Consider the following 24005-nt stretch of genomic DNA (forward strand, 5'->3'; position numbering starts at 1 on the left):
GAAACAATACAACTAGGCTTTATAGGAACACCGCGAAGCGCGATGGTGCTCAACTGCGGAATATGCCCCGTTTTGCACGATGCATTCAAAGCGCACGTCGCCTCCAGTGCGGTTGCTTCGGAAGTTCACACCCGTTTCGTCAAGCTACGCCCGAACATCCCGCAAAATGGACGCTTATTCCCGTTTTTTCACTTTGTGCTAACTTCCTAGGTGAACTTCCCAGTATAAACCGTCTGAGACATGTTCCCATTGGGGAGGACGATCTCGTACTATGTTCCCATCTTTCGTGTCCGTTACCTAAAGCGAAGTTGTCGCACGTAACAACCAAGAAACTAAATATTTCACAACTGTTTCACACAATGCGGACCTTTATGACATCGAATTCACGTTCGTTAAGCACTGAACCACAACCGGTGTACCAAATCTTTAACGCGAAACGTAGCAGAGAGCTGAATTCGACACTGCATTTGCAACCGTCCTGTGGCCCCGCCTAGTAAAAGCACGAGCTATACATGAAAATAAAAAAACACGCCTACTGCTCGAATTTGCGTCGAAAAGGCCGTGGCATCTTTTGTCAGGGAAGAACGCGTCACACTTTTAAAGAAGGCTACACAAGCTAACAGAGAAGCTACTTTAGAGATGCTGCACAAGTGAACAGCTTTCTTTTTTACCTGCGAAGTAACAAAAACAAAATGACGCCAAGGCATCTTTACCCCAGTAATCGGTCCGCATTACTGCATTTTCGACGCAGCAACGTTAAAAGAAGAATGTGCAGAAGGGAAGTTCACTATCTTGCCTTGACGCTAGAAGCAGTGCATGTGCAGCTGATGAGTGCGAAACAACTTGCATACTTCTAAGGGGCTCAAACGAGGCAGGAGGCTCCATCATTGTACTGGATGTTCGAATCGAGGAAAGACAAAAAAAAAAACACGCGATTGCTGAGCGTGCAAAGAGAGAGCTATAATTATGGCTGGCGTCGTCAAAGCACCGCGGTGAGCCTCAATAGAGGAGTTTAGCAGAACACGAACTTATTCTCGGTGAAGGGCACACGTCAGCGATGGTGCGCAGGGATTTTACGTCGCCAGCAACACAATTGACCCCTTAGTGCCTTTCAGGGGTTATCAAGGGCATCGTGCATTCGGGCTGTACGTGAAAGGTCGTGCAAAGATGGATTGGCTGAGAGATGCTTCTTGCCTATTCCTCAAGAGCTGCAGACCTGGCTTGAAGGCTGCACCACGCGCACCTCACTGAGTACATACCATCCGTTCTGCTTAACCTCTCTCCGAAAGCAAGGGTTAAAGTATAGAGCGGGAAACTACACGTGGAAATGAAATCTTCCACTCAACGCGGCACGCCTTTCTCTTCAGGCTCACCGCGGCGATTGAGCCGAAGGCGTACCGCTAACCAGAATTCAATATTGCATCCGACGTTTGCCATCCTAAAAATCTACAGAACTCTAGCATGCACAGTATACTCAATTCAGGGACGTTTGGACACGGGGGACGCCATTCCAATGAGCACTAGCGTAGAACGCTTTGGGAAACATTCAAGAAAACTGTGAAGGACTGTATTGACAAGCACGTTCCCTTACGCCGCATCAAGTCACGGCGCAAAAGTCCCTGGATTGATCGAAACGTAATACACTTAAAAAGAAGACTAAAACGCGCAAGAAAAAAACAGGTCGTAAGTGTTCAGCAGATACAGACGCTGCAGACTGAGCTCTCCACAGCTCTGGCGACTTCTAGAGACAAATATTTTGGAATAACGCTGCCAAACTTCATCAAAGAAAGCCCGGAAAAATTTTGGCGTTATCTAGCCTTCAAAAGTGGTAAACTAGAACAAATCCAACATAATTATTCTCTTATTACCGATGCCCGTTTAGTTGCCGACAAGGCAAACGACTACTTCCATTCAGTATTTTCCGCACCGCAAGATGACAGTTATCCCTTGGTTCCTACAGCCTGCCCTCCTGAAGATTTTATATGTCAAAACAGCGTGTTATCACTGTTGGTCAGTGTGCGAGACAAGTCACCTAGTGGACCAGATGGCATACCCAACGCATTCTTGCGCAGATACGCGAACCAATATCTCACATTTTAACTGTAATTTTTCGTTCGTCCTTAGCGTCTGCCATTTTGCCTTATGACTGGATAGTTCCTCGCATAGTAGCCACACACAAGAAGGGCGATCGATTACGGATAGAAAACTACCGCCCGATCTCTTTAACGTCTACATGCTGTAAATTGACGGAGCACATTGTTGCTCACTACATAACAGACTTGAACGTAACGGCTTACTTTCCGAATTTCAGCACGGTTTCCGTAAAGGGCTATCGACGCACACACAGCTGATAGCTACGGTGCACGAAATTGCCTCTGCCCTTGATTCGGCCAGCCAGACTGACTTAGTATTTCTCGACTTCAGCAAAGCATTCGATCGTGTTCCTCATGGTAAGCTTATAAGCAAACTGCTAAACATTGGTATCGGGTGTTCCACAGGGAAGCGTCTTGGGCCCCAATCCTCTTTTCAATTTATGTAAATGATATAACTTAAATTGTCTCGTCTAATGTTCAAATACAATTATTTGCAGATGATTGCATAAGTTTTAGAAAAATTTCATGTACTGAGGATCAAATATTCTTAAATGACAGCTTGACACGTGTTGGCCAATGGTGCAAGTCGTGGTTCATGAAGTTAAACTCGGACAAAACTGTTCTACTGCGAATCACAAATAAAAGAGAGTCGCTTAAGTTTTCTTACTGTATCGATGGAGTGACTGTTAAAGAAAACTCGGAGAACAAATATCTAGGGGTGACAATTACCAATACGTTATTGTGGTCTAAGCACATTGAAAATACCTGCGCAGCTGCCATGCGCAGGCTTGGGTTCATAAGGCACAAACTTAAAGCTGCCCCTACAGAAGCAAAACTGTTGGCTTATAAGACCTTAGTGTTACCTAAGCTTGAATACTCCAACATTGTTTGTGACCCCTTTTCTAAAAAAGACAAGCAAAAGCTAGAAATGGTGCAGCGCCGAGCAGTGCGTTTTATTTTCAACAAGTACAGATCCACTGATTCCCCATCTTCGTTGATGGTGCAAAATGGAATTTCAACCTTAGAGCAGCGACGTAAACTAGCCCGCCTAAAATTTTTGTTTTCGCTTTTTAATGGCCACCTGAAGCTTAACACAAACTATTATGTCAAGCTGTTCTTACCTCGAGCATCGAGACATTGCCACTCACACAATCTTTTTCCTTACAAGGCCCGCACAAATCTATTCAAATACTCTTTCTTCCCGCGGACAATTGCGGAATGGAATGCATTACCGAGTTCGGTTTTCTCTGCGCGAACTGCGGCCGCTTTTTCAGCGATGGTGCTTGCTGCCCTAGAATAATTATCATCTTTGTTTCAGAGGTTTGCTGACCGATTGCTGGTGCTTTTTTAGTTTTTGTGTAGCTCTCGAACGGTTGAGGATGTTTTAGTCGTGGGTTTTTATTGTTTGTTGAAAAAGAGCGTATTTGTCTTTTACGAGCTCTACTGCATAATACGAGCTCTACTGTATAATGGTTTTGTTTTGCTTGACCTAGAGACAGTGTGATTGTTGCAACTTTCTAGTTTACAATGAGTTTTGCACTGTACAACGTTTTTTGTTTACCTGAAAATGTGTGTATAAATGTATGTATGGGTGTATTTGTTTATATATCTATACTGCACGTGTGTATCACCAAAGCATGGTTATTGATACGTATTCACCGCTACCATGCGATACATGTAACTTTCCCATCTGCCCTCCTGCTTGGTCCTTATAGGACTGCAGTATGTAATTAATAAAATTAAAAAAAATAGATGTCGCCTTAATCCGTGGGTGCCGACGGGTCGGTTTTGGTAGGAGCATGAGCCGAGCAGCTGTCCAGTTTTTCTATAGAGAGTGGCAGCCCGTCGTCAAAGTCGTTCGTGTCGTCACCGTTGTCGCGACGTGTAGGAGACTCCTCCGGCTTTGGCCAGCGCATCGGGAACATCGCGAATGCGGTGATCCGCTGCCCTCGCGCGACATCCTTTCCAACGTAACGCCGCCACCGCCGCATCAGTCGCTTCCACGCTGGCAACGACGTGCGTACGAAAACGGCCACGCCATTCGAGTAGTCGACCGGCGGGAGCCCGAACCCGGATATGAGGCCGTCTAGGCAGTGCAGCGGCACCGCCGCCACCGGTTCCACGGCATTCTGCAGAGAAGGAGAGCGATCGTGCAGCTTCATAAGTGGCGACTTCACACAGGATCTAGAGAGGCGGCGTAAGCAACGAGGTTTTGTACATTGGTTGGCGCTTCGGATATGTGCGCTCGGAAAAGCGCACTTGGCTGGCAGCACCCCTCGGAGGTATCAACAGATGGGGATAACTTTGTAAACTACACAGAGCTGAAATCTTGACTCACCTGAAGGGACCCTGCAACACTATGCCAAGTAATCATCGAATGGTTCGGTTAGAGCCATTTATTGCCTCGCGAATGGCTGGACGCAAAAATACTTATAAGTCGTCCAGTGCGCGCGGCGACACAGAATCGGTCACGTGGTCTTTGTGCTCAGCTTTCATACAGCAAGTGTGCACAAGCTACGAAAGGAACTTGGAAAGAATGACAAGGTGTCAAGAAGCAACATCTGTTCGTAAATGCACTTGGACTTGCTCTCTGGATATCGTGCCGACCGGTAGTGCCTCTGCGATCTCCGACGAAAGCGCAGCTCTGGCCGACTGGTTTACCTATACGCTATCTCCTGACGCCGACAAGAGCTCTCGCCGAGTGGTGCCCCGTCCTTGGACTCCTGCGACCGTGTCCATCTTTCCTATCTTCTCCTTACTTCCGTATGTGGCTGTTCCTGCGCCTCACTCTATCCTTCTCCCTCTATCTCTACACCTTTTAAACCTATCATTTTAATCCCTCCTTACCCCTGTCCTTTGTGAGCTACTGCTGAGATGTTGCACTACGAGGCACAATGTTACGGGGCTCACTTTTGTCTTCTTTTCTCTTTAGAATCACATAAGAAAGAAACGCAATTCATGTCCTTGAACATTTTTTCTTAATTTCGTTTCTTATAACGTGCGGTTTACTTTCAGAGAGACATCGAGCGAGTGCATTAAACTTATAGCTCACGATGCTTAAATCAACCAATGGCCGTGGACTTATGGCTTGGCATCGGTTTGTGTCGTCACTTGTCGAGAGAACAATGATCTTCAGCCGACATTAAACGTAATTTTCTAATTCAGGCAGTGTACTGCGGTCCAGGTTTTGGCGCACATGTTCAGAGGATCCTCCACTACCGATCGGCAGTACCTCCAGACCAGAGAGCAGCAAAAGAAAGGATCGGCAAAAGAAAGGGCAACTCACCAAGACTTACTCATGAAATATGCATCGTGCATCGGACGCACTCGGATTAACACTCACGAAACCTTTCTTCAACCGGACTCCCTCACACTCAAGCTCAACAAACGATTACTCACCCGGGCTCAACTCAGACTCGCACTCATTATTCGATACAACTCTGAGTGAGTTCGAGCGAGTCGACTGATGAGCGAATCTACCGACAAATGCGAGGGAGCTAGTGCTGGTTCGTTTAAACCTTCTGCGTTTAAATGCAGATATTAAGCTACGGTTTACCTTCTGTGGCTTGGGTGACAGCAGGGGTGGCTTCGCATCACTCAAAGGCAAATCCGTGTAGCTCGGAGGCGAAGCTATCTGCGGGAAGTGTGTTGGCGAGAAGAGGACAGACCGGGGCGAAAACTTCCCGCTGGCTCCGTACGTCGTGGCCCCGTGTGAGTGCTCGCCCGCAAGGTTGCAATTGTACTTGTCATCAATCGCTTGAGCAAGACCTGCGATTAGCGTGCCGCAACAGCTGAGAAGGGTGGTAACGTGAAACACTAATGTGAAACACTAAAGCTGAGTGAAAACGCAGCGAGAATTTCGGGGGCGTTAATTTTGCTGTTACGAAGTTCGCTATTGGCAGTGACACTCACTGGCGCTGTACGTTGTGGCCCCGTGTGAGTGTTCGCCTTGTGACTCGCCCACAAAGCTGAACTTTTACTTGTCATCGATCGGTTGGACAGGACCTACGATGAGCGTGCCACAACAACTGAGAAGGTTTGTGACGTGAAACACCAAACGACATTCAGCTGAGTGGAAACGCAGTGAGTATTGCGGAGGCGTTAATATCGCTGTTACGAAGTTCGCTATTGGCAGCGACAATCACGATCGCTATTTCAAGGTAAGCCCTTGCATGACAAAATTTTTAGTCGAAAGCATCACACGCCATAGAGTTTCCTAAATATACACTAGAGGGAACTCTGATGCTAGTCTCTGTGGGAGCTGAAACGCGCGGCGCTTCAGCGAGCCTGGGAATTATGGGAATTTGTCTAGCCTTCGTACCGTACGTTCATCTTGGCTTCGCGTGGCTTAAAGCTGCGTTATCACGAACCAACAATTGCAAACTGTGCAGCAAGCAGTTGCAATTCACCAGCTTAATCTTTTGGCCTTACCATTTCAAATCCGGTAACAATATTCAAAAGGGTTCGTTCTTTTCTTAAAAAAAGATACAGAAACAAAAAATAAACGAAGCCGTAAATGGGATTAACCACCCCCAAGTACAAAGACTGGGCAAATTTGCGTCATCATCATCATCAGCGTGACTACGCCCACCTCAGGGCAAAGGCCTTTCTCATGGTCTGCCAATAAAACTGGTCTTGTTCTTTCTGCTGCCATGTTATACCCGCGAACTTTTTATTCTCATCGGCCCACCTAACTTTCTGTATTCCCTTTATGCATTTGCCTTCTCTGATAATAGAGTACCCTTAATGACCAGCGCTTATCCTGTCTACGTGCTGTGTGCTCGGCACATGTCCATTTCTTCTTCTTGCGGATTTCAACTGTGATATGCAACCCAGGTTTGTTCTCTGGCCCACTCTGCTCTCTTCTTGTCTCTTAAGGTTACACTTATCATTTTCTTTTCGGTCGCTCGCTTCTTTGTATGCCTCCAGGTTTCTGCTCGAAAGTAAGTACCGGCAAGATGCAGATGTTATATACCTTCTTCTTGAGGGTTAGTGGCAGAATACCATTAACGATTTGAGAATGCTTAACTAATGACGTAGCGCGTAAAATAATGTGAAGCACAGGACAAGGGAAGAGACAAAGAGTACAAAGTGCCCCCCTTTGTCCCTTCCCTTGTCCTGTGTCTCGCATATTTTACGTGCTACGTCATAAGCCTACGTCTTACCAACACGCCCAACTTCATACTCTAGTTGATAATGCTCACCGAATGTGATCCGCCCCATCCTGATTCTTCTAGTTATTCCACTCTCATGGTTCGGCTCCGTGGTAACTATATACTTTGGTCAGGTCCTTCACAAGTTTCAGCGTTTCGCCACCTATCGGGAAGCGCCGTTTACTGCCGAGACTGTTGCACATTACTTTCGTTTTGGGTATATTAATATTATATCAGATCTACTTTTCTGTTTTCCGCGTCCAGTTCAGTATTCATGAGCTGCAATTCGACCCCTGAGTTGCTCATCATGGCAATGTCTTAAGCGAATCGCAACTTACGAAGACACTCTCCATTGACTATTATCCTTAACTCTTCCCAATCTGGGGCTCTGAAAACCTCTCGTAAACACGCGGTGAATAGCATTGGTGAGATCGTCTCCCCCCGCCTTCCGCCCTTCTTTATTGAGATTCTGTCGCATTTTTTATGGAGAACTGTGTTTTGCGGATCCGCTGTAGATTCATTCCCGTTTGTCAATGTAGGGTTCTTCGATGCCCCGATTCCGTGTTGCCTGCATTACTGCCGATGTTTCAACTGAGTACAAAGCCTTCTCGTAATCTATGAAGGCTATAGGTATAGAGCTCGGTTGTATTCGGCGCACTTCTCTATTACCCGATTGACAGTATGAATATGGTTTACTGTAGAGTAGCCTGTACGAAATCTTACCCGGTCCTTCGGTTGATTGAACTGTAATGTCGCCCCATTTATATTAGCCAGTATTTTTGTAGATAGTTTGTGGAGAATGGTTAGTAAGCTGATCGGTCTGTCGTTTTTCAAGTCCTTGGCGTCTCTTTCCTTATGGATTAAGATGATGTTGGCGTTCTTCCAAGATTCCAGTACCCTTCACGTCAAAATACACTTTGTACAAAATGTGGCCAGTTTTCTTCCTACCGATAACGGAAAAATTGTCTTCCTCTTTAAAGCCTCTTTAATGCTTTCGCATTCATAGTTCATAACTACTTCTTACAGATGATCATGCTATGGTACGCTTTAATTGTGATAGCGTGACATCTTTTGCATTATGAGCGGTGACAAGATCAATACGAGATCAGTAAAAACTCTTTCAAGGGCCCCTATATGCAAGGGAAACATATCAAGTTCATGCGTAAACAGATGTCACTTATGTTTCTCGTGGGAACACCACTCACATCCAATGTCATCAGATCTGATCATCTCCAAGAGCCCGTTTCCCGCCTCCGACGCCATGAACTCTCCCCAGCTCTGCTGGGACACCTGGGACGTCTGTGGAGATTCCGGCCACGTCATCTGCTGCTGCTCGTTTTGATCAAGTGGTGGAAACTCCGGCTTCCACGAACACTGGAAGTTGTCCACGGCCGCTGGCACATATGCCGGTGCTGGTGACGCCATTGTAGGCACCGCGGACGTGGTCGCAGATTCACTTGGGCTCACGAACGCCTGCACACACTAGTCTTGTTAACATTCACTCATCGATTCATTTAGGTGCGTGGGCACGTATAAAACCCCCGGTGATTGAAATTCACGAAGCACCTCTCTCCTCCTTCACCTACGATGTTGTGTCTCATAATGACTTCGTGATTTTGGCACGTAAAACTTTTAAAAGTTATTCATACACTCATTCGTACATGTTTAAACAATGCGCCGTTATACCGTATGGCCTGGAGCAAAGGCTCGGGTCTCGCGTACCAGCTATTCTGCGATAGCATCTTCCGCAGACAGGATTCGCAAGAGGGACTAAACCGCTAGGAAGTATTCAGCTCAAGCCTAGGCGAACGAAGGATAGCGCCTGCATTTTTAAGGTGTGTTTCTGTCGCCTCCGTTTTTATGTCCTTGTGATTCGAAAACGCGTACCTTAATCGCCAGCCTGCCATATCATGCCGTAAATGTCTTTTTCTTTTCACCTGTCTATATTTTGTTTCATGCTTCAGGCGCAAAGCCTTCGGTACTATCGGGTGAGTTCCAGCAGTGAATGCTTCCGCACCAATGTTTTTACTGCTCATATTGTGAAAGCATATTTTTGTTTGAATATTTCTTTCTTTTGCTTCTTTGCTGCGGGGATTCTATTTTGATAGAGGCAGAATGCCAGAGGCCCGTGTGTGCTGCGCGATATCAGCGTATACATTGAAGAAAACTAGATGGTCCTATTTCCGGAGGCCTCCACTCTCGTAATCATATCGCGACCGTGGCACGTAGTACACCAAATAATAATAATAATAATAATAATAATAATAATAATAATAATAATAATAATAATAATAATAATAATAATGTTCGTATTTATTATCACTATATTATTATTATTAACGCATGATCTTGTGGGCCTTAGAATTAACTCCATTAAATGGCTTCAATGTGTAATTCCATAGGTGTTTCAGCCCTAAAAGCTGTCTTGCAACCGTGCGGGGTATACTTCTCGGCCTGTTTCCGAGGCGCGTTCCTCCAGATAAAGTATCGGTGTCTTCCGTTGGCCCGGTGACAGCAGCGGATATCTATCGTCGGCGGAGAGAAAATTGCTCAGGCAGCCACCAGGTCAAGCGGCGTTGCTCGCACTGCCCCGTCTCAAACTTGTCAATAACGTTGGCCGTTAGGGGCCCGCTGAAAGTAAGACGTGCGCACGCGTCCCTCATCTAGCCTGGCCACAATTTTCCCCAGTCCGCCCGGTAATGCACGGAGGGAGACGCGTGCATCATTTCGACCGACCCCGTCTCGTTATTGCTGTTCTATGTGCTTGGCTTTGGCTTCTGGTGCTGCAGTCACTAATGAAAATATCGACAGCAGGGTGCCTAAATGACGTGGTCGGCGGCAGTATACGTCGCCGATACATGACCGGCCAATATATGACGTCAGTACATATATGACGTTCATATATGGTCACCAATATATGACGCGGTCGGCGGAAATACATGGGGCATATATCGCGGCATATATTGCGGCCTATATTGCCGCACATATTGCCGAATATATTACGGCGAACGCCGGTATACCGGCATTTGCCGCACGTTAAGTTTCTCGTTCGCGAAATACACAAAATGCGTCTACAACTTGTAGGTGCATGACATGGAGCAAGTTGAATATGGATTTGGTCACGCGCACATACCCTGAACCAGCACCTCTTACACTGGAGGGGGAGTTGCCCTGGAACGCATCACCAAAAACGCTTTAGTACTACACGCCACTTAGGTAGACCGGCGCTGCGGTACAGCCTCCTACCTGAGAGTGCGCAGGCCAGGCGTCCATCTCCATGTACTCCATTTTCCACAGGTTCATGTGGGGCAGCGGGTAGGTGGACGAAGGGCCGGCCTGTTCCTCCACGGACGGCTGAGGAACCGAAGGCATGCAGTCGGAACTGCCGTGGGCTGCAGTTTGCCTCCGCTTGCGGCCCTGTGGCTTCTTAGTCTCCGGCGGCGAGATTTCCCGCGCCGGTTCGAGCTGGAAGGCGGACAGCGCCGCCGCATTTTTCTGCGGCTCGTCATCATCGCCTCGATGACCTGCTTTGGCCTGGACCGGCGACGAAAAGGCCCTCGGTTCTCGCTGGGGCATCACCCACTCCCGTGGCCTGCGACCCAACCGTAAGAAAGTCGGCAAGTCGGATACCATTCGTAATGGTTGTGAGAGCAAAACACGGACAACGAAATACGAGAAGACAAGAGTTGCATCTTTGTTCTCCCGTCCCTCGTCTATGTCAACTTGTGCCGTCTGAACTTGCGTCTAATTCGGACATGGGCTAGCTGGACTCGATCTGACTGCTATTGTCCTGTTTTTTTTTTCGAGCTAGTCTACAACGGAGAAGTCACATTTCTCGAGGTCAGGGATGAACGCGCGTTCTGATGCCTTGAAGTCTCGCACCGCGTATGGAGCGAGTTTTCTTTTTTTCTTTCGTGTTTCCGTAACACAAAACTCAGGCGGCGGACATTGATTGCCTCGCGCTGTATTCTGGTAAGGACGATGAAGGCTCAGAGGTGCGAACTGTTTTTCTCTCTGTCGATCATCATCCTACCGTATTACTGGTACTCTGCAATCAAACACACAATCAGCAAATTTCACCGCGAGCTACATTGTTAGTCCAAAATTAATTCCAGGCAACACTATAGAAGCAATATACGGAATAATGACTAGTCACAAAAAGCAGCGGAGTACATCATTCCCATTACTGAGCTGAGACAGCCGAGGCTGAATACACAGATGCGAGAGTTATTATTGTGCTTATCATCACCATGACCGGGTGCGATAGATAACGGACATTTCTACAGCGAAAGTGAAGAAAAATTCTAGCTTAACCACCGTAAATAACGACGATGTGTTTAGCTTGGATATGGTTGACCATGTACCACTCCACATAGTTTTCGATGAGCTGAAATCATCTGCATTGCTTTTGCTGCACATGACACCATTGCCTAAAAGTGGAGCGAGCGTGCGCACGCACGCACGCACGCACACACACACACACACACACACACACACACACACACACACAGAGACATTGCGGTGCAATAGCGTGCCTTCGCGCGCACAACATACATATCCACACACAAATACAGATGCACTAACATAAGCCCTCATGAGTACGACGAAAGTTCGTCTGGTCAGGCACTAGATGGATGGATGATATGAAACAAAATCGCTAAGTCTGATCATGGTCGTAAGTTTCGGAACCGCATGCTGTTTCCTTGTTCACTGAGCTGGACTACAAATTCTCGTCGATTGAATGACAACGATTTCTGAACATGACTGCTACTTCTAGTCCATCTAAGTGAACAAGGAACCCGCGTATGCTTCCCAAACGTCAGCCGACCGTGTTTAATCTCACACAAGTACACACACAGCTACACACACAGCTACACACATACAAAAGCGCGCTGCCGCGCGCATACCCACCTGAGGTAGTAGTTGAGTCCCCAGAAGTAACTCCTGTGCCGAACATTCTCGCACATGGACGTCGGGCACACCTTGACGAACCACTTTTGGAAGAGGGCGTGGCGCACCGAGCTCTGCGAGGTGTGAGCGAGTGATCTTACATCACCGCTTCACTTATTTCATCTCGCTGTCTTCGGACAGGAGAAGAGGTCAGACGCATCGCAACTACTGGCCTCGCATCGCTCCGCGCAACGTGCCCCCATCGTCACGCACTACGTTGAGCCTGACGTTATTGGCGGCGAATGAGGTGTAATCGTCTTCTGGGCTAGGTGGAAAGCTAGAAAGGCGCTTGCAAAGTGCTCTGCACTGTACAAAAAGGGCCGTATACATGAACACGCATGCATACCTGAAACACCGCCTAGTCCGTTCGATATTTATAAGCATGAACGAGTGAGACAAATGAAAGAAACGCAGATTCTAACGTAACGCATTGTGCTGTGCTGCACTTTCTAAACTCCTTTCACGAGTTTTAGCTGATGGAATGTAACCGCGAATAACAGCGATCGACAAAGACAAACTTTTTTCCAAGAGTTGTAGGGCGCGAGCTGTTCCACAGTGTACTAGCAGCACTGCACGGCCAGATGCTGTGCTGATAGCGCACTTGTGTTAAAATTATTTTCCTTGCTTGATATTGATTTCAAGATAAAATTAGATTTCAATGGGGGCTCTGCATCACTCTCGAAGAACGAGTCTAATAAGTCTCCTAGCAACCCATCAGTTTATTCCGCCGTGTGAGTAAACTTTGTTTAGGGTTAGTCTGACAGTTTCCTTTAGGCGAGGCAGAGGAGAGAGTATTACCCCCACCTCGTCCAACCCTCTATCTGTAATGATGACGGTGCCTCAAGTGATGGTGCGCAACAATAGTTTTTTTGCTTGTTTTTTTCACAGCCACCACTTTTGTGGCTGGCTGGTACCCTGACGCCATACGTGACCTGAAAATAATGTGTTGGTACCTTTGAAGGATGTCCTTGGTTCATAACATGAGGCCCGCACATTCAATAATCACGTACACCACAAGCATACGAAGTACCCAAGCAGCTCACCAGCTTTAAAGAATTTCTCTCGAGCATTCTTAAATTCAACTGATTACTAAACTTCCAAAATACATGCAATATTAGACGCCAGAAAGATAGCCGATCATGTGCTCATTTTCTCTGGTCGCAAGTTGTGGTGTTCTGCTTGTTAACTGCTTCATGTACGACATGTTAGGTCTAAATATACTTAACAAAATTACCATACGCACAAGACAATGGTAATTTTCAAAACTTTGGTAGGTGAGCATTTGATTTATTGCGCTGTTCATTTATTGTGTGCTTCATTGAGAGAGTGATAACTGAGGTCTTCAGTACGCCGGTTATAACGTGTGGATGCGCAGACATTGCGAACACAAATAGGTAGTACATGGTGGCCAGGGGCGTAGCCAGGGGTGGCCTACCAGGCGCGTGCCCCTCCCCCCTTTCCTCCTCCCCGAATTTATTGTCGTCATTGCATAAAGGTGGTGCCCCTCCCGAAACCATAAAGGTCCCCCCCTTAAAAAAAATGTCCGGCTTCGTGCCTGATGTTTGCCAAATGAGTAGCGACTACGAGAGGTGGCTTACCGGTTGTTCCGTCAAGAAGAACAGCATACAGGGTATACAATAAACAGACACATTGAATAAGAACTGTGATGCTGCACTCGTAGGTTTTCAATGTCTATTGTCGGACCCATGTGCAATAAATTGATCAAACGCAACGCCAGAATCCCAAATGTGTGTTTCTTTCTATAAATATACCCTAACGCCAGGGCTGCCGCTTACACATGAGGGGTTTACGATCATGATCACTGTGTTGCCGCTCGTGGTGAACGCAATTGAGAGTTATCAGGAAGTTCACCGCCCCTGCTAGAGACTCTTTCTGGGCGTATCAGCCAAATAAGGGAGGCCTATAAAAACGTAAAGTAACCGCTTAGTAGCACAGGTAAGGTGTCAATCCGAATGTGTTAGAATCAGAATGTGTTAGGGGGGCAATATGGTTCATGAGTAAGTTTGACAGCGTGAAAACGGAAGATGTAGTACATCATGTTGCCTCATGTGCTATCTGCGATTTTTTTCTTTTTGCTGTGTTCTGTTTTATAGTGTTAAGCTAAATTCCACTCTGACAACGTGCTGGAGTGGCTAATTGACGTTTCATACCTAAAACTGCTCTCCCCTGAAAGTAAAAACAGCGAGTTTTACTTTTCAGCAACTCGTCCTCGTCTCTCCTGTGTCGCGGCGGGTTCTTTCGCGCTGACCAGTTTTGAGCCACTGTGACAACGTTATGTGGTGGAGGATTGCCCTGATGGCAACAGCTGTAGTTTTTGCGTCACTTACCTTCCAGCTGTTGATGCCCCCCTTGTCCAGCAGCTTGTAGTATGGGTACTTGCTCCTGTAACGCGCGTTAGATGACGTAAGTGGCACAACGTCATTAGGTATAAACCTGCTGCGCGATTGCTTTTAACTCCTCTGGCTTAACAGATACAGGATTACGACCGTAATCTGAAAAGCCCGATGGCAATACGAGTGTAGCTTTAACATGAAGGTCTCGAAGAAATAGTTTTATAGTCGTAAATCAAATTGTGACGATTGAAATGGAAAATTTTACGGAAAGTAACTAGCACTGTGCATCATATCGGTGCTACGAAGAATAAAGCACAACTTCACAAAGAATAAATAAACAGGAAATGTGAAGGGTCTCAAACGTGTGGGCCGCTGATCTTTCACAGGCAGCCTGCACGTGAGTGCAAATATTTTAAATATCTTTAGCATGTGTGTTCGTGAGCTACACATATGTGTCTGCTGTGAAGATTTTTTTTCACGTGTCACCGTATGTTAAAAGATATCCGCACAACAAACATCTGTGATTACGAATCGTCGTCTGGATTTCAGTGTTTCTGCATGTCCGTGTCGAGATGCTTTTGAATGCTCAGATAGAATTCCCTTCTAGAATCACCTATACATGAGACATGCGAGATGACTCCTTTAAACGGGAACGTTAATAGCCGGCATTTCGTTCGGGAAGCGTAAGGGTTTCCGAGAAAGGGGATTTAAGCGAGCCAGATGATGACTGTCACCAAATTCGCATACAAAGGCTGTGAAACGTATCCCAAAGGCTACGAGGTGCCAACCTCAGACAACAGCTTCTGTTCCTGAGTGGCGAGGCCAACGTTTCGCTAGCGTAGAGAATTGTACGCATTAATAAAATTCTGTACGTGTTGCTGACTCGTTGCTCTTGCAAGGTCGGGACATCGAATACCGACCGCAGCGCCTGCATTTCGATGGGGGCGAAGTGCCAGAGGTCCCTGCACAAATACGCACGCGTTAACGAACCCCCGGTGGCCGAAACTTTCAGTGCTTTTTACCACGGGGTTTCTCAAATTTTCAAGGTTTGACAGCACCAAAAAATACACGGTTGACAGGAAGAGGACGGGACAAGCGCTATGTGTCCTATTCGCCGCGTATTTTTTTTTTTTTGCGCTGTCAAACTTTAAGTATGCTAGACCATCTAGCCCAATCAGCCACTTTCTCAAATTCATATCGTAGTTTGGGGAAGTAAAGCCCGAACAATTATCATTATTGCCCTTCAGCAAGAACACGGCACCCAGATGCACGCTGCTCAGCAAAGCCTAGTGAAAATATTAGGATTCCTGGCTCGCCTACCAAAGGCGCTCTTAGGCAAACCGAAACCCTGCAGGGGAGCAGCCCTTTCTGCGTAAAACTGTTCGATGGCTCTCGAGGATGGCTTGACATATCTTATAGAATGGTTGCAGCGCAAGCATACGAGGAGAAACTCGGGAAGGCGCAATCACTTTGTCTTGTCTAATCACATTTTCTCCGTCTGCCTGCGGTTCAGCTTTTCAAAGATGTCCGTGAGTGCAGAGACAGAGGTGGCGTAGGTGGCAAGCGTGTACACTCACTGCAACGCAGCGTAGACGTGCGTCACTCGTAGCACCCGATGCGGGCTCTCGTGGATGGCCTGGGCGACGAGCTGCACCAGTTTGGTCGAGGGTCTGCGCACCACCGTGCCCACGGGCAGCAGCGACGACCAGCGTCCCACCAGGGGCTCCCTCACCACGCGCTCGTCACCGTCGACGGCCACCCGGCGCCTCCGGCGCACAGGCGCGCTTCGCGCTTGGCGTCCACCTGCGAATACCGCGAAGCCATGGATTACGGAATCGTTTCTTCAAGCGAAGAGGAGGGGCGAGAAGGTATGGGTTATTAAATTAAAGCCATTCAGGAAGGATAAAAAGAGAGTTTGCATGACGTCATGCAGCCAGCCTCGTCAAAGCCAATGAAGCCGGCAGCGTTGGCACAACGAAGTCATAGTTTCCTGAATTTTAGAAGACTCTACGCAACGGGTGACCTTTGGATGTCACGTTTTGCTGATGCTGACTACATATGTCTGATTGGATGCAATGAGTGGACCTATATCTGGCTCGCTCGTTGTGTATTTCGGATGTCGACGCTTCTACCACGGAACATTACAGTCGTTATTGACATCATTGTATTACGTATCAATCGTATAGGTTTACAAAAACTGAAAGTGTTTCTTTGGGTACCTAGACGAATAGATTCTGATCTATTTGCCACACGAAACGATTCTACCACCCGGCCAAGGTTTAAGCACTTGCTGAGCGCCTAGCCATCTTGAACTGGTCGTTGCGTTCGTATACCTGGGAACATTATCGATCAAAACGCAAATATTACGAATATCTGAGACGCAGCATGAATACGTATGGGTTAGGTGGTGTGCTACTTTATTACAATACGCGTAGACAGGTAATTCTAAATAGTGCTTCTTAGGCTGGGCTGGTAATGCGAAGCTATGCACCAAAAAAGGTCGGCAGAAGACTATCGTCTCTCGACGACGACGACTATCATCTTTTCCTTCACTCGCCAGCCTACTGCCTCGCTGCGACACCGCTCCAGCTGCCCTTTCTGGTTAACCTTCCTTCTTTTTCTTTGTTGCTTCCTTCCTTCCACTCGAACTGCCCATGGCGATTCTATGTGACTCCTGACCAGCCATGCAAGCGCTGCTCCAACCAGACCAAGCATGCAGCACTGTGGCGTTCCTGCATGCCAAGCTAACCACCGTCGGAGATAGCGAGCCTCCCTTGCACGTTAGAACAGCCATGGTAACGAGGAGGTTGACGCCACCGCTAAAGCAGCGCACCACTGTGACACGCCAGTCACCAAGGTGGTAACCGAGTCGGATGATTCCCGGCCACGACTGCGGCTTTTCCTACCAACGGCACACCCTGACACGCTGGTGACAAGCCTGTGCTTAACGAGACCGGCCTGAACAGATGTGAGCGGTGGTTGCTGGTTCGCCAGCAGTGCCTGGCTTCCGGTAGCGCTGCTCATCGCCTGCGTGCCGAAGGTTCCGCGACGACGCAGCGCTGCAGCGTATTACCTCCTGTCCTACCTTGGTCAGAGAGCGTCGCGCGATGGTGAGCCGTCATCGCCGGCTCGGTCTGCCTGCGGCAACAGTGGAGGACGTTCCATGTCCCGCGCGCTCAAAACTCAAGCCCTTAGAGCTTTACGTGAGTTCTGCGCTTATGCGGACCTCGCCGCCTTATATCCGAGTGTTTTCGCTTCGTGCTACCGACTACACTGACAAGACTCTCTCTTGTCGTTGTTGTTGTTGTTGCCCCTTCGCACTGGCACATACCCACTATGGGGGATTGGCCATGAAATCTAGAAGTATCCTAAATGATATATATTAAAAGGTTTATCCTTAATCAAAAAACTAATGATGTAATAGAAAATAATCATTAACTAAAAAGGAATATTAAACTAAACAAATAATTAAAGATTGAATCAAGAAGAGAGAAGGTGAGGTAATACTACAGTGGAAGACAGAAATTTTGAGTAGACCAGACAATCGAGCTTATCTCACCCGGTCACAATCAAATGAATATGCAAATTTCATTCAAAATTAGACAAGTGTCGTCAGAAATATATTTAAGCAGGCATTATTATGACATGCGCTTTGATTCTCGAATGAAATTGCATACAGCATCGAATACGCTCCTGTGGCAATGTCCCAAGCTAAAGGCACCGAAACTTAGAACATTATCTGCAGTTAAATTTAAACCTACTGCTTGAAAAGGAACAATTAAAAGTCTTTTCCTAATTAATGAATAGTTTTTACATGTTATAAAGTAATGCTCTATTGTTTCCGTTTCTTCACAGAATGGACACAGGGGGGATATCGCCAGACCAGCTCTGTGCAAGTAAAAGTTTAATGGAGGGACACGGCATCGAAATTTGGTTAAAATAACTGCTAACTTTTTAGATTGACTCCACTGAGGTTTCCAGGGGTATGTTAGGTGCTGATAGTCCGTATGTTTAGTAATATTTTCCATAATATCCGTATAAATAGCCCATTTTCTATATCTGATCGACACTATGTGTTCCGATTCTGGTAGTACCGAGATCACAGGGCCATCAAGTGTGGCTCGAGATAGTGAATCGGCTATTTCATTCAACCGTATGCCACAGTGTCCCGGGACCCAGACTAACTTCAGGAACTTCACATGAGGTGGAACTAATGTTTGTAATGTCGCTAGAGCTCTTGATTGTTCTGAAGCTGTGAGAGTAGTACACAGCGAAAGAGAATCAGTAATTATCATTGCACTCTCTTCGTTTGAAGGAAGTTTTCGTAGCGCTAAAATAATAGCCAGGAGCTCAGCTTCGAAAACCGGAGTGAAGTCTGGTAGTCTTACCGAGAATGACCAACCGAGGTAATCTGAGACGATTCCTACTGCTGCCTTTTCTTTATTCACAGAAGCGTCTGTGGCTATTATGTTCTTTATTTCCGCATGAGCTATGTAGTCTTCTAACCTGTCATTTAAGTAACTCGAAGATTGAAACTTAGATAGTGGGGGAAAAATTTCATCACATTCTATCGTAATATTGTGATTTAATGCTTTGGTTCCAATTACCGATCTGATATCCACCTTTATGCTTTCAAGTTTCTTTTGTACAAAAATAATCTGGGGAGTACGAAAGCGTGGCCAGTGAGCGAGGAAGAAGGCGTCGGGGTCACTAATAAAGGCATATGCAGACCGTCTCGCTGATAAGCCATAAAATTTCAAGTATGTTTGTACTGTTAAGATACGGAATCGGCAAAGAATAGTTGGTATGCGAGCTTCCTGATATAGTACATTAATAGCGACATACCTGGGGAGTCGCAAACACAACCGTAACGCTTCTCGCTCTAATAGAACTAACGGTTTAATTTTGTACGTAGGGCCACCCGAAAATAATATACACCCAAATTCGAGTATTGGGCGCATGTACATTTTATATATCATTAATAAGGTGTGCCTACGTAACCCATATTTTCTGTTGCTCAACCTTCGCAATAATCCTGAAGCTCGTTGTGCCTTTGCCACGATATAGTCTATGTGAGGGCTCCAGTTAAGTTTCTCGTTATAAATAATGCCCAAATATTTGATAGACTCTACTTGTGGAATCGGTTCCTGATTATAAAGTACTGAAATTTGAATAGAATCTGCTATAGGGAACACCAGGAGCGCACTTTTACTGATGTTTAGAGACAATGAAATTGAATGCAGCCAAATTTCAAGAGAATACATGTACTTTTGCAATTTTTGATGCAAAGAATAAATGTCACTGTCTGCAACGAAAAATGCAATGTCGTCTGCATAAATGTAGACAGTGATATCTCGTTCAATGGGAATTGAGCTCATCAACACATTGAATAACAGCGGAGATAGGACCGCCCCTTGAGGTACTCCACGTTGCTGTTTGAATTTAGATGAGTGACATCCATCCTTTGCACAATAAAATTCTCTCGATTTTAGAAACTCTGCTACCCAATCAACAATATATCGCGGAAAGTCACATTCGTGTAAAGAATTCAATAAAATAGAGTGCTCAACGCTATCATAAGCTTTAGCTATGTCTAGTGTTACTAGTACCGCGTATTGTCGTCTTTTTCGGGCAAGCTGTATTCGGCTCTCTAAGTCAGCATGAGCACACCAAATTGAGCATTCGCTACGAAAACCTATTTGAAATGGTTTCAATATTAGCTTGTCAGCCATCCAAACTTTTAATCTATTATTGAGAACTCTCTCTATAATTTTGATCAGGTGAGATGTTAGAGAGATTGGTCTGATGTTGTCAATGTTAAAACCTGACCCTTGTTTTTTTAATATGGGAATCACTCTAGCTATTTTCCAGTCATGTGGTATCCAGGCATTGCTTAAGGAATAGTTTATAAGGTTGAGGACGTCGCCGGGTGATATCTGGAATAAAATTTTAATCATAGGAACTGTTATACCGTCAGGACCAGGAGCCGAAGAGGGTAAGTTTCTAATTACGCTTGACATTTCGGACAATGTCACTTTTTCGTAGTCAGTCTTTATAGAGGACTTTTGCCAGTTGATTGTCAAAGTCGACGAAAATCTGTTAGCTAAACCTCTTCCGATTGCCTCTAACGAATTAGTGTCATGCCTTTCACCTTTTCTTTCTCTCCTCTCTTATTTCTATTAACTTTACGTCCACCTCCCCATTTTTCAAGGCAATGAGCCGTGCTCCCGCGACGGCAGACAGAAAATAGCGTCCTTTTTATCTCTGCCCATTTTATTATTCTCTCTATCTCTCTCGTCTTTCGACGGCATTTGCAGTCGATCACGAAAATACGCGGCCAATTTAATACTTTTTTTCTTTTTGTTGTGGGGAGGGGGCAGTTACAAGCAATGACGCAGTTCTGTGGTAGATCACCTACTTGTCACGCTGGTGGTCTGGGTTTGATTGCCACTTGTGTGCAAGCCCTTTTTTAATTTTTAAGTTATTTGACTACATCGCGAAATTTAGCTCATTAACAACGCTGATATTCCGCAAAGCAAGCTCGTTAACGCTATCGCGTTAATAAGAGTTGATGACCGACTCACGGGGGCGTCTCGGCGACGACATGACGGGCGGCTCTTCCTCGCAGCCGTCGCCCGCCGAGTAGCTGCTGCACGGGGCGTTCGCCGAGTGCCCGGAGGTCTGGCCCGTGGCGTAGATGGTCGTCGACGGGTCGGGCAGGATGGCCGAGATGTACTGCTCGGCCTGCATGTCGATCACCGACTCGCTGTCCTGCGAGTCATCATTGCGCGAGCAGCACAATAAGCTCGAGGTACAAAAAACACCAAGGAGCGAGTAATGTTGCCGGCAACGGGGCACAAAATGTGACCAGCCATACACTGTTTCCACATGACGTTGAAAGCGCAACGCAGGCTTTTACAACGAGGATGTCTCACTCTACTATCTGCCGTCGTTGTCGGGGTAGTAATAGTAGTACAGCCATAGCAGTCGTAATTGCACTTGAAATATTAGTAGTAGTAGTAGTAGTAGTAGTAGTAGGAGGAGGAGGAGGAGGAGGAGAAGGAGGAGGAGCCGACGTGAAGTCGGGTCACCTTACCAGAGGGGAGAGTGAACGAAAAAAATGAAAATGATGATGATGGTGACTCACGTGATCTCGCTGGTTAATACCTATATACTACCCGACACTACTGGTTATGCTGCCGGACTGCTAACCTTAGTGTCGCGGGATCGAATCCCTGTCAGGGCGACTTGATTTCGATGGAGGTGAAAACTCCTTGAAGCCCGTGTACCTATAGATATATATAGGTACACGTTAAAGAACACCAGATGGTCAACTTTTCGGAGCCCTAGACTATACGGCGCTCTTCATATTCTTATCGTTCTTTTGAATCTTACTGTGGTTTTGAAACGGATAAAACCGCAACAACCGTTGAAGTGTCTATAGAGTCCGTAAGAACTTTTCACGTTTACCTATAGATACCGACAGCTGCCTCCTCTCCCAACCTCGTCTTACGCGCAGCTGGCACCTGTTGTCAGGTTCGTGCTAACTTAGAAGATTTACAAAGCTACGTACGTTTAAGCACTTTAGCCGAGCTCCTTTCAAGGGACGACATGCGAACGCAACGCGCGCCAGCGTCCCCCGTTGTTTCACCAGACGCTGAAAAGGCGTTCGGAAAAACATTGCTACCGAAAACAAGTGTTAACCAATGACTTTCGTCAGTGTCTCTTTAATGAGTCTCTACTTAGCCAAAAAAGACAAAAAACGTCTTGCTACGAAAAAGTTTCCGTGACATAAAATTTAATCGCTAGGAATGAATACATGTAAATAAGGCATGGACTTCTTCCAGTGATGATGATGAGCGAAACTTTATTTTGGTCCCTAGAAGACGCAGGGGAGGCCCCACGCCACCCGGCTAATCGCATGTAGGGGCCGTGAAGCCGAGCTTGGCGGCCCGTTCACAGTCACTGTGGACGACCAGGGTATGACTGTTAAGTTCGCGACTGCGTAAGAGCGCTGCCCACCTGTCCTCGCTCAAAGCGGAACCGATGGCTTGACATTCCTACAACACATGGTTTAATGTTGCTAATAGTCCACTGGCAGGGCAGTCCACACGTTCAGGGTACATGGCATAAAGAACCGCAGGTGAAGTGAGAAATTTCAAATCGCCGCGCCACGCCCGCGTCACTTAACACATTTTCTGCACGTTTCAGTAGTTGCGGCTTCTCGTTAAATATAGGTCAACCACATCACTTGATTTACGCTTTATTGATGCCATACTACACAACGTTATGTTTTGCTGTGCTGGCGCGCTGGAGGGATTACGAGGTTCGCAATCAGATCGTCGACGCTGGTTCGAATCCCGCCTCGTTCTTTCTTTTTCTGCACGTTCCGGCTTACTGCTATAACGCTGGAGGGCGCTGCTGGAGAACAAACTATAGTTACTGTATATGCCACCTTTAGGTAGCATATACAGTAACTTTAGCACGAACTAGCACGAACCGGGCGCGCACATTTGAAGGGGGAAGCAGAAGACCAAGAGGAGGTCGGAGAGGGCATGTGCACTAGAAATCTGGGAGCATTCGTGATAATGATCTTTCTACGCGAAACAGTATGGACGGTTTCAACGTTGCAAGCGTTGTACCGCGAAAAAACTTCCGGTCACCTGATTTACCAGCTTCTAACGTCCGAACTGAAAGCACATTTTCAAGTTCTGTTCTATGGTATAAGGAAAGTCTATCTTTCGTTTTTCATATAAAAGTAACGTGCGTAAATTACAAGGGAATGTTTCATCATTTTTGTGTAGCTCAAAAGAACATTTACTTGAATATATTTTGGCAAAGAAGTGAAAGAAACTCGAAAATCGGCGGGCTATTTTCTGAAGCTTTTGTTGATTTTGTTGTTGTTGTTCTGTTCCTCTTGTTGTTTCGTCCACCGATGCTATGAAGGCACATCGGTGGACAAAACCGAATGTCATGAAAGGGCTGCGTTAACATTAAAAGGGTAGAATTAGAGCTCTGCTGAAAAACAGTGCTTTCGTCTTTCCAGTAGTTTTAGGCGAATGCATAAGAGACGCTGTCAGTCTTTCGTGTTCACACAGCATGGTTCCCACATTGGTCGCTGATGGGAATGCACAAATGCACGTTGCGGTCGTATGGCGAAGCATTGCGACTGAAGAGGCGAGAGACAATGGCGTCACGCCGATTCTCACCGTAGTGATCGCCTCGAGCACCATCTCTCCGGCCGTTTCGGGCTTGGTGGGGACGCCGTGGCGCCCCTTGGGCGACGCATTGACAGTCAAGGGTGCGGCGGAGCTCTCGGAGGCGGTGGTAGGGGCTCGGCGAGCGCGACCCCGCGTGCTGCCACCGTCTCTCGTTCTGGAGGCTGCCGACTTGCTTCTGCCACCTGCGTCAAAGAACAGCATCCGATCCAACGCTTAATGCAGCACCAAATCTGC

The 24005-nt window shown here is 46.6% G+C and overlaps 1 protein-coding gene across 1 annotated transcript in view; it reads right to left on the bottom strand.

Moving 5' to 3' along the window:
- Nucleotides 1-2782: 2782 nt before the first annotated feature.
- LOC142774269 (uncharacterized) overlaps nucleotides 2783-24005 on the bottom strand; it is a 30570-nt gene continuing 9347 nt past the window's right edge. The window contains exons 2-10 of the mRNA XM_075874660.1: nucleotides 23760-23953; nucleotides 21135-21321; nucleotides 16128-16353; nucleotides 14545-14599; nucleotides 12158-12270; nucleotides 10493-10838; nucleotides 8452-8719; nucleotides 5650-5861; nucleotides 2783-4222 (exon numbers count right to left, since the gene is read on the bottom strand). Of these exons, the coding sequence (XP_075730775.1) occupies nucleotides 3854-4222; nucleotides 5650-5861; nucleotides 8452-8719; nucleotides 10493-10838; nucleotides 12158-12270; nucleotides 14545-14599; nucleotides 16128-16353; nucleotides 21135-21321; nucleotides 23760-23953 (1970 nt within the window). The 3' untranslated portion in view covers nucleotides 2783-3853. The remainder of the gene's footprint in view (nucleotides 4223-5649; nucleotides 5862-8451; nucleotides 8720-10492; nucleotides 10839-12157; nucleotides 12271-14544; nucleotides 14600-16127; nucleotides 16354-21134; nucleotides 21322-23759; nucleotides 23954-24005) is intronic.

Source organism: Rhipicephalus microplus, chromosome 10 (genome assembly GCF_043290135.1).
Source record: "Rhipicephalus microplus isolate Deutch F79 chromosome 10, USDA_Rmic, whole genome shotgun sequence".
NCBI lineage: Eukaryota > Metazoa > Arthropoda > Arachnida > Ixodida > Ixodidae > Rhipicephalus > Rhipicephalus microplus.